Genomic DNA, 15191 nt, shown 5'->3' with positions numbered 1-15191 from the left:
GGGTTGGCGGTGTGGCCTCGCCGGCACCGCCCGAGCCCTCAGCGGCAGCGGCGTGCGGGCCCGCCCCCGTCGCTGTGGTTACGAGTCAAGATGGCGGAAGAGGGCGCTCCGGGCCGGCGCGGGGAGCGGGAGCGGGAGCGGAACGAGGAGGCGCCGGCGGAGCGTGGGCCCGGCGCGGCTTTTCACATGTTCGTGCTCATGGAGGACCTGCTGGACAAGCTGAAACTGCTGAGCTACGAGGAGGAGGCGCTGCGGCGCCACAACATGCGGCCTCTGTCCAGGTGCTTCTGACTCGCGCCTCGGCCCGAGGGCGCTGGCGTGGCCGTGGGCGGGGGGCAGCGGGAAGGAATTCCTCCGGGCCGTCAGAGCATAGCGAAGGGCCTGCATGGCAGAATACCTGGGAAAACTAGCCAGGAACAAAGCTTCCCGTGTGAGCTGGAAGCTTTCAGAACGCGAGGCCCCGCGAAAGGCTGAGATGCGCTAGGTAAACAGTCCCTTGACCTTTCCTGCCCCCGGCAAGTATTAGGTGTCTGCATGCCACGGTACCCGTGCAAAAAGTAATTCTACCTAAATTCTACCTCTTCCGCAGAAAATAGCTCTGCGTAAATTCCAAGTTGTTCAAAATAACTCTAAATATCTTGAATTCAGGATAGCTATTCATGGTGTGTGTATAATTTTTACCCTTTAATCCTTTACAAAGAGGGTCTTGGACCCGTTTTTGGTAAGCCTGGGTTTTCATATCCAGTACATACTTGTTTCAAATGTAATGATTTTTTATGTCTTTCTTTTAAATTATGGTGGAGACAGGAAGTCTGGGAATCAGGGCCAGTGTGCTCCCAATATCCACCTGCCCATATAACTTTTAAACTCATCCATCACTTTCAGCCAGGCTCCACTGCAGGGTGTCACAGAATTAAGCTTCTTATAAGCAACAGTTTGCTAAGTTACCCCCTTTTTGGGAAGGAGGCTCAAGTATGAGCACAGTGGCTGTAAATTAGGTCTAGCCTGCCGTTGAACTATTGGAATGTTTGGAGCAGGACAGCAGACCTTTGTGTACTTCAGTGAGTAGCTGTATTGGTAAAGGGAAGCATTTCCAGAAGTTCCCAGTATCCAGTATCCATGTAATTTATACTCTGGGGGGGTAGTCTGGTTTTATAGACTGAATTCTTATTAGGATCACATAATTGAATTTGGTGTGATCCAAGTCACATCCAGTTTTCATTGCTCTCCAAAGCAACCCAAAGCACAGTAGATAAGGACAGGTGGAAGGATCACTTCAAAACATGCTCCTGATCTGAGCTGAATTTGCAAATGTAGGAATACCATCCTCCTGCATTTCTTGAGGAAAGTGTGAAGGGGAGGTGATTTGGGGAATTTGGCAGCCAAGTCTGGTGTTGACTAATAACTTACACAAAGCTGGAAATAAGCAAGCTGGGTGTAGAAAACTTGGTCTGCTGTGGTTATGTGTGAAACTAGGCGTCCTGATTTTTGGTCAGATGGGTTGCTCATTGAGAAAACTGGGTAAAGAAACTGCTCTGTAGCCTGTGCTTACCTATAATGTTGTAAGAGCTCCAGAAACTCACACTACGTACCATTTGCTCCCTTATGAAACAGGCACTACTTTGCGCTGCCCACCAATCCCGGTGAGCAGTTCTTCATGTTCTGCACGCTTGCTGCTTGGCTGATCAGCAAAGCAGGACATCCCTTCGAGCAGCCGCAGGAGTACGACGACCCCAATGCAGTGATTTCAAATGTGCTCTCCGAGCTGCGGTCCTTTGTGAGTGTCACACGGGCTCTCTTCCCAAGTGTGTTGCAAGCTTCTGCATTCCCTTCAGAAATAACAGCAGTCACACACTGCTCTCCTGCTGGGTCTGGTCCCAAGGACTGGACAGACTTTTCCTAGCTGTAAGTTTGTACTGTGTTACTTAGTTAATTGGAAGTTTACATAGGCTGTACCTACTTGCTATTTTTTTTTAACACTACAGAAATGGTCTTATAAATAATTCCAGTTGGTTTTGTTCTGCAGTCTGTAAAATGGATTTAACCAGGCTTACCTTTTGTAGTACCACATATGTTGCTCATTTATAGTAGCATAATTTTCAGAGATTTCATCTGGAAGGTTTACACGGTTTGTGATCCTGCTCCAGCCAAAGTCAATGACTTAATTTGTAGTGTAGGAAGTGGTTTAGAAGAATGTTTGTGGGTTTTTTTGGTTGTTTTTTGGGTTTTTTTTTTTTGTTTGGTTTTGTTTTGTTTTTTTTAGTTTTGTTTTTGTTTTTTCTTTTTTTTGGTAAGGAGTAAAAGGTTGTACAAACTGCCAGGAACTACTGAGATTTTTTTTTTAATTAAAAAAAAGAAAGGAAAAAAGCTGAACTCCAAAGATCAGGAGACTACATCAGCTGACAAGAAGTATGATCTTAGTATTCTTCTTTTAAATTATGTATTCTTCTTTTAGTATTCTTCTTTTAAATCTTAGTATGATCTTATGGAAGATTATACTCTGGTGCAGCTGTGAATGATGTTAAGGACACTGTACTCTAAAGGAGTTAAACTATATCAAACTACTATGTTTATCCTGCATGACAGCAATAAATTAAAATATTTTATAAGTAAAATCTGGAGCAAACAGGACGCTGTTGAAAAGTTGGTAGTTAAGTCTCAATACTTGAGTTTCTCTGTAGCTGTTACTACGTTGACTTGTCACTTGTGTGCTTGACCATCCAGATCCCTTGTGGCTTCTGCCTCTTCTGCTACCTGGGAGTATGGTCTTACCATATGCTTAAAGATTTCTACACTGCATCTTTTCCTTGGCATCGTCTGGTTTTCCTTCTGTTGCTTCACTGGAGCTGCATAGAAGAAGAATGTAAATTGTTATTAATAAAATCTCATACACAAGGAACACTTTTGTTTTAGTGTACAAAACTTATCTCCCTTTGAGGAAATTTGGGTTGTTAGGCCATTAGTAAACAGCCTGTCTCTTTTTATTTTAGGGAAGGCCTGTGGATTTTCCTCCCTCAAAATTAAAGACAGGCTGCGGAGAGCAAGTGTGCTACGTTCTTGATTGTTTAGCTGAAGAAGCCTTGAAGCACACTGGGTTTAGCTGGAAAAGGTACAGTACACTTCTAAGCATCCTCCCTAATACATTATTTTCCAGCAAGCAGATGTAAGTTGTAGTGGTAAGATAAAACATAGGAATGACTAAAACCGTTTTACTTAACATTTCATGAGATGGTAAATTCAACTAGGCTTGAAGCAGGGTGGCCAGTTAATTCCTAATGCAATTTCACACAACTGGCCTGTTGCCAGCAAGGCTGAGTTTGGACCATTATAGACTTAGCTAATTAAGGTTTAACTGATGACTTTTTTTTTGTTATTTCCCTACACATAACTCCTTGTTAATCTGGTATTTGAGTTGAAACATGTCCTTTTAGGTTCTATCAATCAGTAGTAAATTCCTGGAGTTATGCACAGTATGGTCATGTTACAAGTAGACTAGATTAATTTTATTTAATCTGAAGGAAATCCTAGGACAAATTAGATGACAGATAATCTCAAATATATGAAAATGTCTTTAAAAGTGTTCTTTTATTCTTTTCCTCCAATGGGTTTTGAAATGGATATAGCGAAGTAATTTCTACCTTGGAAATATTTTACTGTTACTTCTCTTTAGTACACAAATTCCACTGTAGGCTGCAAATAAGCCTGTGGTGACTTGCACTTGAATTTTAAGAGTTAGACCAATAGAGACAAACCCCAAAATTTACTTCCTAGATGACTTTGTAGTGTGAATGTACTGTACTGCCTTTACTTTTAAGACAGTCCAAGATGAACAGGACTTTCAAGGCAGAGTATATATTTATTTAAGTTGCAAAACACTGTCTAGGTATGTTCCATATCATCCATTTTTCACATGAAATGTTTTGTTTGCAGAGGTATGTACAATTTATTGCATTTAAAAGCTCTGCTGTTCTTTGAATTAATTTCAGGCCAGCATACCCAACAGAAGAGCCAGAAGAAGAAGAAATAACAGAAGATGATGCAGAATTAACACTTAGTAAATTGGAAGAGGATGTTGCAGTAGGTTTATTTGGTTGGTTTTGATTATATTAGTATTGGCCAACTATGAGGACATTTTTATTCACTGTTCATTTTGTTTGGCTTTTTTTAAGAAGTATTTTTAATTAGCTGTTCAAGTTTTTTTTCCTGCAGCTCTATTCCTGCATTGTCAGATTCTCTGTAGGGTTTTTTGTGGCTTTTCAGATAAGATTAACTCTTCAAGACAGAGTGTATATTCTTATGTGCAGTAGAATCTAACTATGCATTAAAAACACAGATTCAGAATTGTTTCTTTTCTCCTGATAAATCTACTCTTGATGTTAAACTAAAGGGTTAAAATAGGAAAACAGTCAGCTGTCTCCTCTTTTCTGTATCTTGTTGAGGTGTAAGCTGCTTAAATTGGGAAGTGGGGATGAAACAGTTAACTAAAGCATAGTTGAAATCCTTCAAAGAACCTCTGGATTTGTTCTCAGTATTGTCCTAGGCCATGATTTTCATAACTAATGTGTTCTTTTAGCTCTTTGGAATATATGTATGTTAATAAAACCACTGAGGTGTTATTCCTTTACTAGGTATTACATTACCAGGCAGTTTATACCAAAAGGATACTCACTTTTTAAAGCCCCTAGTAGTTCTATAGGGATTAATTACATGCCAATGTAATTTTTGCCCTGGTCCATTGTTGCTGCCGGTATATTGATATTAGCTGTATCCATAATTGAATTTAGCAGTATTTCCAGCAATTAAATGTTAATGATGAGGTTCACTGATTGTTCTTTGGTTTTGATTCTTCTGAATAAAAATGATGAAGCTGACAGAGACAAGCCTAGTTCTGTAAATCAGGGATAGCCTGTATTACGTGGCCAGCAGTAGGCAGTGAGGCTGGGTTTGCAAGAAAATCTGCTCAGTTTGGTTTCTCAGTTCTGATAACCAGTCTTGTTCTGGTGGTGTGTTCTTCTAAATGCTGCACAAATATCTATTGTCCGTTTAGCAAAAGACAGTCTTAATTTAGTCTAAATTTCTCGCAGGTATTTAGGGGACTCAGGGTCAGATATGCCAGAAGGAAATAGTAGTCCCTGTTAGTTAAAAACTGGGTAAAATAGAGGAAAGAGAAATAAGCTCCAAGGTTTATTTCAAGGGTAAAATCCTTCAAGTGAGTCTTGAAGGATTTTACCCTAAGACCTGTGTTATTGCAGCTTTTGTGATTTCTGTAGAAAGGAGGTGGATGGTGAAATTTCACTTTGGTGGAAAAGACAGTCAAGAGGGGGACAAGGGGTATAGGGGTGAAGTGTCTGGGTGATAAAATGGCAGATGAAATACTGTATAGATAAGTGAAGGTTAATGCACCGAAAAAGCATCATTTCTTATGGGTGATGGGCTCTCAGCTGATCATAGTCACAGAAGAAGGGGATTTTGAGACTATAACAGATTTATAGAGTATGTTAACAGAGTGTGTGTGGTCTCATGGGCAAGAAAAAAGCAATTGCCTCAATTTCAGTTGTGTTATTCTGCACATTTAAGATGTGGCATCATTCTGTGACTTCAAATACATAGTGCAAACAACATCTTCAAAACTGTGTTGAGGTCCGGTTGTGATTTGGCTTCTGTTTTGATGGGGCTTCATTTTTAAGGTAGAGCTTTAAGAAATACATAAAAAAATACAGTTACCATACAACTATTGACAATGGGCCATTTGATGTCAGAGGCTTTAGGGTTTGGGTTTTGTTGGTTAGTTGGTTTATTTTTGTAATACTGTGGTGCTATGAAGGAAATGTGGGGTAGCTTTGACCTTTCAGCTTGTCCTAGGTATTATGCCTCTTCATAAGCTCCATTTCATAAATTCTCCATGTCTTGTTTTGTTCAGAAATATGGAACTTAATACTCGTTGGTTTGTTCTCCTGCAAAATAAAGTTATGGAGAAAAATTGTGCAATAATTACTGAAGTCTTGCTTTGAAACTTCTCTTAAGGAAGAAGAGTCAGACAATGAAGAAAATTATATTGACCTGAGTGTTTTAAAGGCACAAACGTACAGATCAGTAAGTTGTTACGCATTAGTCCTCTCATGAGAGATTTTTACATCTGTAGCAGCAATTTGTGTCTTGGATTTAAATCTAAAAATCCTTGCATAGTCTTTACTTGAAAAAAAACCCATCTGAAATGAATCAGGTATTATATATTAATATTATTTTGAAAGAACAATATGCAGCCAGTTTCTAAACTGATAGGGCTGAAGGGCTGCTGGGAACATTTGCAAGAAAGTTTTTGCAGAGACTTCTAGAGAAACATGGTATTAGTTTCATGAATACATTTAGTCCCACATAAATACACCATTTCTGAGATGTATTATAATTTCTTAATATACACATTTAATTGTCTTCAGTTTTAAGTATGATGAGAAGATATACTTTAATTCTAAAGAATTAAAGAAAGCCATTAAAGAAATCTGTTTCATCTGTAGTCTAGATCATTCTGGATATAAATATTTTTCTAATATTAACACTGCAAGCCATTATAGTGATTTCATTGCATAACAATGATATTTTGTGTATAAACTTTGGGATTTTTACACAGAACATGAATGACACTGCAAAGCAAGAAGAGATTTTACAGTCCACAACAGATGCAGCAGAATGGAATCTGGAAGTGGAACGTGTGCTTCCACAGCTGAAAGTCACAGTCAGGACTGACAATAAGGTATGGAAGAATGGATTTGCTTGTGTACACGTCGTGATTAAAATGTGATTTCAGTCGATGCTGTTTACTTTCCGTTTGCAGTTGTTGTCTTCTGTCATGCAAAGACCTGTGAGTAATAGGCTCTCCAGTGCTACCTTTTCTGAACTTTTGTCACTTGATTTGACCCTAGAAGCAATAATTTTCAGTAAGGTGTTTTTTCAGTATTATATTTTTTTTCTGCTGCTTACAAGGCACCTTATTTCTATATAATTATTCAGTGGGGTTTTTTTCAGTCCTCTGACATTTCCAGTATATTCACACTTCTAAAATATTATATCCTCAGTTTAACAACTATTAAAACATCTTCTTGGAGGACAGCTGATGATCTTACCTTTCAACTCTTCTATTTTTTAACCTGATTGTATGGAAGGCTGATTGTATGGGATTCTCTTGGTGAACTTTACATGACAATCAAGTAGGTCTGTACCCTGGTCTAGTCATCCTGAACTCTCCTAGTGTTTAGTGAAAATAAGTGATCACTTTTTCAACTGCTTTTGCTCACCATATCCTGGTAACTGTCTCAGGGTGAAATTCATCATGTCTTAGAACTGTGTATTTCTCTCCATAGTCTATTTCAAGGAGTCTAGAATGAGCAGCTTAGAAGTAGATATCCATCTTTGGCAGGTCCAAACCTAGGGCCTGCTCCTGGCATTGCCATAAGCATTCTTTCCAGGAGCTTGCGTAGCACACACAGATCAGTGCACTATTGAAATTGTTCATTTGCAGTGACCCAGGTAGTTGGAGTGTTGGAGCAATCTGCAGCACTGATACAGCAATACAATACATATACATGAATACAATGAAAGAAATTACCTTGCCAAAAATAGGGGAAACCTTCAACTGTCTGCTGAGCTGCTTGCCTGTCTTACACCATACTGCATTTTTCTGTGTGAAGAATTGCCTGGCTTGAACCACTCTGCTGTGATCCTCAGCAAGCCCATCTGTTGCAGAGAACATGATGCTTGAGTCTCACAGTGAGGAATTAAAACTTAATAAAGACATAGATAAAAAATTAAAGCCACTGTAAGATCTGAGGTTTACTAGCTTCCTGCTTAATGCACCATCTCTTTGCCTTAAGGAATATGTCAAAATGAACATAAAAAGAGGATTCTTCTTCTAGCTTCTTTCAGAAATAACTGGAGAGAAATGTTTGGCCTTTTTGTGTTGTGCCAGAAAACATATTCTGTTTCCTAAGCTGTGCATGTAAACATAGTACCAGGAGAGTATTAATGGTTTAATCAATGGCACTAGAAACTAGAACTTACTGTAAAGTCCTGGACAGAGTTGGGGGTGGGTTGTCTGCCTGTTGTTTTTATTTAAACTCCAAAGTTTGGCAAATTGTGAGCAACTGTCACCAGACCAAGAAGAGTCTCCTTCAAATGTGAAACACAACATAAGCACATTATCTCTAGTGACTCATTACCTGGTGTTCAGGGCCAATTCACAGCACCTTTTCTCAGCCCCCACCCCAGAGTCCATGTATGTGTCCTATGATCTTGAAGCTGGAAATAATTTTCCCCCTTCTAATTGTATCCTGTTACCAAAACCAAGTTTTGGTATTTCTGCCTCTTTTTCTTTCCATTCTTCTTCTGGTAATGGTAATGACTGAAATAGAAGGTAAAGAACAGATTGTCCAGAATTGGTAGGTGTTGGGCATCAAAAGCAGTCATTTTGTCTAAGTACAAGCTGAACTAGTGCAGCTACAACCAATAGTTTTAGTATTTGTGCCCAGAGTGGTTTCTAACAGAAATAGTTCCATGAAAATCAGACTCTAAAAAGCATAGCTACTATGGTGTCAGTGAGGATGTCAGTGTTTGTTTATGGATCTGAGTGTCACATGTGACATTTAGGAGATTTATAAATGGTGTCACATTGAGCCAGTGCCCCTGGCTATGAACATGGCACTGGCAGGATGATACATGGCAATAGTATAAAAGAGAACTGACCCTGCTTTGCATACATGCCGCTGTTTAGTAACCAGAGAAGGATAAAAATTGTACTTACCTGTGTTTTAATTTGTGATGCCTTTTTAGGATTGGAGGATTCATGTAGATCAAATGCATCAGCATAAGGATGGAATTGATTCTTCTTTGAAAGAAACTAGGGTATGTCTTGTATGTACAGAATATTTTAGTAATCTGTCAGCGTTTTTATTTTTTATTTGATACGTATTAAGGGCTAAATTGATCTTTTTTCCTTCATTGTTTCTTGTGCTATTGCTGTAAAATTAAAAAGGGAAAGATATGACAAGGATCTTTAAGCACAGTGCTGGTAACAACATACCTTCTGGGAAAGAGTTGTATGTGTGAGGATTAACAGGGCTATCAGGCTCCAGTAATGAATGCATTACCATAAGTGCATCCTGACTACACAGGACAAAATAGAACAATACAATCGGAAGGTGCTGTTAAAACCCCCAAATACTCTCAAATACTGTTGCTAGAGTAACTTACTGGCATTGAAACTTGTAATTAATTGAGGAGGGGAGAGTGATGAAGCAGTGAAGACTGATATATGTGTTTTGGAGGTGGGCAAACCAGGACACATTGGGAATATTTTTTTGTTGGCTAAACACAGTATTTCTGTACTGTGTTCATATTTTCCTCTCTGTCTGTAGGCTTCCATAGCCTTTCTTAACTACAGCATCATTTTGATACTCTTTACATATTCTCTGTCAACTGTCAACCCACAGAATGTGATTTTCTAGGGTTACCTTGACAAACTCCATAATGAAATCAGCAGAACACTGGAAAAGATCAATAGCAGGGAAAAGTACATCAACAATCAGTTGGAGCACTTGGTTCAAGAATACCGTTCAGCACAAGCCTTGCTGAGTGAGGTATTGCTGATCTTTTGTTGTTGCCTTGTCCTGTATTAACTTGCTGTTAAGTGAGGGTAGAGGTAAAGACAACATGGAGTGAGCTATCTATGAATTCTGCTGTTGGATATAAAGCAGGGGAAATGTTGATTGGCTGTCAAATTATATTCTTCCTAAGCTAAACTAGCAATTTTTATTCAGCTGTTCTGCAGGGGAAAATAGATGGTTTTGGCTGAGTATTATGTATAGCTGTTGCCAGTCTTGAGCAACTAGTAAATTGCTAGTTCTGCTTTCTCTGTGAAGTTCACACATCTGTCAGGAGTGGAATAACTACAGTCTCAGTCCAACATTCATCCCTTAGATTGGGTACTGGTGCTAATGTGCACAAAGCACTCTGATTACTTCTTTGCTACATTTAGTTTTTATGCCAATAGATTGCTGTCTGAGAAGATTTTTCATCCCCTATTTAGGAGGCATTATAGTGTGCCTTTTGGCAAGCCCTCCTGGTTGTGGCCATGGTGACAGTAATGCTAACAGAATTTGACCTCTGCACCTTCTGTTTGCCTTGTTGTTAAATTATCTTCGAGATAGTAATTTACTGTTGATGAAGTATTATTCTGGATTTCAGTATTCAATCCTTTCTGCATTATGGCAGATTTTCTTCATGTTTATTTCCTCATGTAAATGATTAGAAAGCATAGTTATTATCAAGTGCGTATTTGTACTATTTACTGCTTTACATTTTTGAATGACAGTCATTGCAGGGGCTGATGTTTCAACCCTGTCCTCATTTGTAAACCTCACTGGGGATTTGTGGGAGAGTTTCTGGAATTGAAACATAAGAGAGCAAGTATTGAAGTTTTCTCTGAACTATCTGCATACACTTCTCCAACTCTGTCATTACAGCCAAGACATGTTTTTTTCCAGGCTAAAGAGAAGTACCAGGAGGGAAGTGGAGGAGTAACTGAAAGGATTAGAGTGCTTTCTGAGGTAAAACACATCTTACTTTAAAACTGTCTTCAGAGAGTTAGCATTTAGTGGTTGCAGTTTAATGAAACCAGTTCTCTCTGATTTGTTCTCATGGTAAAGATTATTTTTTGTTTGGGGGAGGTGATCTAGTCCAGTCCCTAATTTTTAAATACAGGCTGCCGTTGATTTTTAACTTGCGAAATGTGAGCTCAGTTTGTAAATGAAGGTATATGTTCTGTATTTTATAACCTGTACCCCAGAATTTTGGGGGATTAATAAATCATGCCCATAAATTCTTTGGAAGAAGAAAAGCTCAATTCTTATTTTTAGTTAAAATTAACAGTTTGAAATTTTTATCTTCCAGGCACTTAAAAGCAATATTTGACAAAATAGTCATTTTTTCCATACATCAAATTATCTTATTACCTAAATCTGGTTTTCCTTTATATTGGTGCTCTGACAAATTTAAATAAACATCTGTCTCCTAACACCATGTTGAGTGTTTCATGGCATTTAATTTAGAATTACAGCCTGATTTCCACATACTTCAACTCTTTATCCAATTCACAAATTTTTTAAATGGCTCTGTTTGGATTTTAGATACCAGCTTTACTTATTAGACAATGAAGCCTCAGGAATAGGTGCATAAAATAGGTCATACAATAAGAATGTGTTAGAAATTGTACAACAAGTTTGAGATGTTTCCGAACAGATAGAACAGTTGAGTAAGAAGGTACCTACAGTGATACCAAGTGCAGCTGCTGTAGGTAATGCAGCAGTTAAATTGAGTTTTCTAGCAAAGATTTCTGAGTGTATGAATTCTGCAGAATTAGATCTGCTTTCTATTTCACTCTCAAGGAAGTAAGTTTGAAAAAGTATTTTGTGATGACTTCAGATTTACAGTGTGCGCTTTGGGAGCTGATTGACTGATAAGTAATGGTGAATATGTTACTAGCTGGCATCTTTCAAACTACATAGGTGCAGTGGCACATGTCTGAGGTAAACCAGACATATTAGATGTTAGTACTGATCTGTTTTCAGGCGTGCAGTCAAGACCTCAGCCTGCCTGGCAATACCATTACCAGGCAGGCAGTAGCAATGCAGCATTGATTCCTTTTCATTGCTGAAAAGGCTTATTGAAGCCTTAATGAAGGGCTATTTTCACATTATCACAAGATTACTGAATTATTACCTTGGCTATACTTTAGAATCATATATTTGCTTTTTTTCATTGTCTGTAGTTGCTAGACAGTGTTGAAATGCACTTTTGTTCTTCAAATGTGGATTTTACATACCTGTACCTGTGCCAGTGCCAGCAGGCTGGACTGCTGCACCTTCTTATGCTGCAGTGCTGTTTCTCAGGTTTCCAGTGTAACATGCCAAAGTCCTGGTGCTTCCAGAAGGGCAGTGGGCATGGTTATTTGATGAAACTTGATCTGTGGGGATATTGGTTCCTTTGTTCATCGATCCAGCATCACACTCAAACACTTATATTGTTGTTTTTTACTGGGGATGCGCAGATTTTTCAGTAACACCATGGTGTTTGGTCAAATTGTTACCCTTTTTCTGTAATTTTTTAACAACATTAGTTCAGTTAAATTAATTTCTGAATGTTTGAACAATCGTTCCTCTTTATGTAACAAGTAAGATGGATTAGTTTATTTTTTTTAAAAAAGCAGTACTTTTTAAAAATTCAATATTCATCTGGTTTAATTAAGAAAAAAATCTCTTAAGATTACAGAAGCATTAGAGAAAGTAAAGCAGGAAACAGAAGAGAAAGGAAGCAGTATGACTGATGGTGGTAAGTACATTTTTGCTTCAGACAACACATCCTTTTTCTTGGTGACAGTTTTATGATATGTACTTCATTAAAAAGAATTAGAGCAATTGCAAGGAGCAAGATGATGCAGCAGCATCATACTAATGGGAAGGGAGGGGTTAGAAACAAAATGGAAGGCACAAAACATTTTAATAGCTTTTCACAGGTAAGATTTTCATACCCTGCTGAAGGTGTCTTCAGTTCTCCACTAAACCTCAAATCAGCTATGGGGATAAGGCTTTCAGCTGAGCAAAACACATCATTGAAAAACCTGTCTTAATGTTGATGCACATTTTCATGAAGCTCTTAGATGTCAAGAAGACAGCAAAATTGTCATTGCCTATTTCTGTCTTTAAAGTGTTTTGCATATTAAAAATGATGTATCAGTACAATCATGTCTTTAGAGTAGAATACCCTTTTGTTCATTCAACTCTTCCATTTTAAGGAGTAAATTACAGCAAACAATGCTTTTGTGTTACATGGCTGACAGAGTTGTACTGTTTATCTTTTTTGGGACAGCTCCTCTAGTGAAGATTAAACAGGCCTTAACAAAATTGAGGCAAGAAACCATTCAGATGGACATACAGATTGGTGTGATGGAACACACATTGCTGCAGTCAAAGCTGAAAGAGAAATCCAATATGACTAGAGATATGCATGCAACAGTGATTCCAGAAGCCACAGTAGGTGCCTATTAAAATTGGTTGGACCTGACTTGATTTGCTCAAGATGCAGTTTTCTACCATTTGCTTTATTGTGAGTTCAGAGGTTTTGTTTATATTGCGGTAGGAGGATGTTCTTTTTTTCCTGTTCCTTTTGAACAAGATGCTTGTTAAAAGATGCACTTTTTAAAGAAGTAACATGCACACTTTAGACTCAAGAGGGAGCCATGTTTAGTTTTGTGCTGTAAAGATTTACTGTATATCTCTTCCAAATATACGAATAAATTCTTGTTAGTGAAGATGTGTCTATTTCCTTGGAGAATGCTATGTAGTGTGAAAGTCTGTAGAATGATGCTGACAGCCTGTAATCTTGATACTCTGCAGTGCTGAAAGGAAATTGCTTGCAAAGGACTTGAAGGTAAAATGTCTGTCATTGCCACTTACATACATTTACAGAAAGTATTTAATTAATTAAGTATTTAATTATTTCAGTGATACTGAAATAATACAGCATTACCCTTTCTAACAGGCTAGGTCAAAACTGATATCAGCTGCAAGACTCCTCTAACATCAACATCAATATCAAAATCTATATAAGACCAAAGAAGGTGAAAAGTACTGTTTGGAAATTACTCTTGGCTTTCTAATTTTTTTCCATGTGCCATCACTTTTTCAGAATCACTTTATATTAGCATTGGGTCAAATGCTGCTTTCATTTATAGTATTTAGAAGAGCTTTGTGGACCAGATTTGGATTATTCTTGTTTTCTGTTCTTGTGTCAGAACACCCACTTCTGATTTCTGTGAAGGAAAAATGTTGCCAAATCTAGTTGAGTAATACAGAACAAGAAGAAAAATGTAGGAGGAAGGAGTTGGGAATGTAATGGCAACAGGGAGCTTGCTTTGTCTTAGTAACTGTGTAGGTAGAGAGTGACTCTAGATGTTAGTGGTAATGAAGGAGTATGGAGCAAAGGAATAACCTTATTAATGTACTAGTACATCCTTTTGTACTAATATCGTTCATGGCTCATGGTTATTCATGAGCCGTGAACAATATTAGGTACAATTCCAGTGGTGTTAAAATCCTCGCCGAACTTCTGCAGGCTATTCCATTCATCAAATAATTTCTCTCACTTAAATGTGAGCAGTATTTTGCAGAATCAGGGGACAAGTTCTGTGTCTGAAAGTCAAGATACTTGACACAGTCAGTACTATGAGCCAGTATAAGTTTGTTGTGCTTCAGTATTTCATTTGCCAAAAAAGAAAAAGCCCTAAATCTATGGAATTTTAATAAGTGAAAAGATATCTGTAAATGTCGACTGTTACAATTTACCTGTGCAAACCACTGCTGAAAATCTCTATGAATCACACTGGAAATTGGTTTCCAGCTCCTTTTGCTGCCTACCTATATCCTCCCACATTCAGCTGAAATTAGAAAAGTTATTATTCATGTTCCCTTTGTTAGGTGCTGTTGCTACTGCATATTTACTTTAACAGTGGCTTTACTTCCACTTAAGATTAAGCAACTCCCTTCTGCATTTTCTGCAAAGCAGCTCACTAATGCTTTTGGATTGCAATTTTGTGTTGTATAAATGTTGTTTATGTAAATGCTTTCCGCAAAAAACTCCTCCTTCACGCTAATACAACAAACATGATTAATCAAAAATCTTTCTTTATGAACTGAGCCTCTTATTCTATTAGAAATGAATCTATTAAGACAAGCATGGCAAAAAACCCTCTAATGTGACAAAAATCTCTGGAAGAAAAGCCTCCTTTGTGCCAAAGTGATTCTAAAATAGCGTGCTAATGATCTGGAATTGATCTACATTATTTTTAATAGTACTGTCTGAAACTGCTGTCATTTAAGTAGAACACTTCTGTTGTTATCACTGGTATCAGTGATACATGGCCTTTAATTGTCATCTGGCAAAGAGTGGAATTTGCCCCTTGAGATAGTAAAAGCACTTGACCCTGCTTTCGAAGCAGCCTTACTGATCCAGCAAGTGGCCACACCATCTTCCTTAAAAGCAGAGGAGAGCTGCCTGTCACAAGCAGCCTGAAAGACCCTTCTAGAGAAGCAAAGATCTGTGTAATTAGTCCCCGGCTGAATCAGTGCAGGAAGCAGAAGCCACAT

General features: G+C 38.2%; 1 protein-coding gene across 1 annotated transcript; it reads left to right on the top strand.

Annotated features, from left to right (window-relative positions):
* Positions 1–80: 80 nt before the first annotated feature.
* IFT57 (intraflagellar transport 57) lies at positions 81–13357 on the top strand. Its single transcript, XM_066572029.1, has 11 exons — positions 81–281; positions 1615–1777; positions 2991–3109; positions 3987–4077; positions 6025–6093; positions 6629–6751; positions 8824–8895; positions 9498–9629; positions 10536–10598; positions 12312–12378; positions 12916–13357. The coding sequence occupies exons 1-11, from the start codon at positions 91–93 to the stop codon at positions 13092–13094; spliced, it is 1269 nt and encodes a 422-aa protein (XP_066428126.1). The 5' UTR covers positions 81–90; the 3' UTR covers positions 13095–13357.
* Positions 13358–15191: the final 1834 nt, after the last annotated feature.

Source organism: Molothrus aeneus, chromosome 2 (genome assembly GCF_037042795.1).
Source record: "Molothrus aeneus isolate 106 chromosome 2, BPBGC_Maene_1.0, whole genome shotgun sequence".
Taxonomy (NCBI): domain Eukaryota; kingdom Metazoa; phylum Chordata; class Aves; order Passeriformes; family Icteridae; genus Molothrus; species Molothrus aeneus.
The sequence above is the reverse complement of the archived record's forward strand: the minus strand, read 5'-3'. Positions and strand labels throughout refer to the sequence as shown.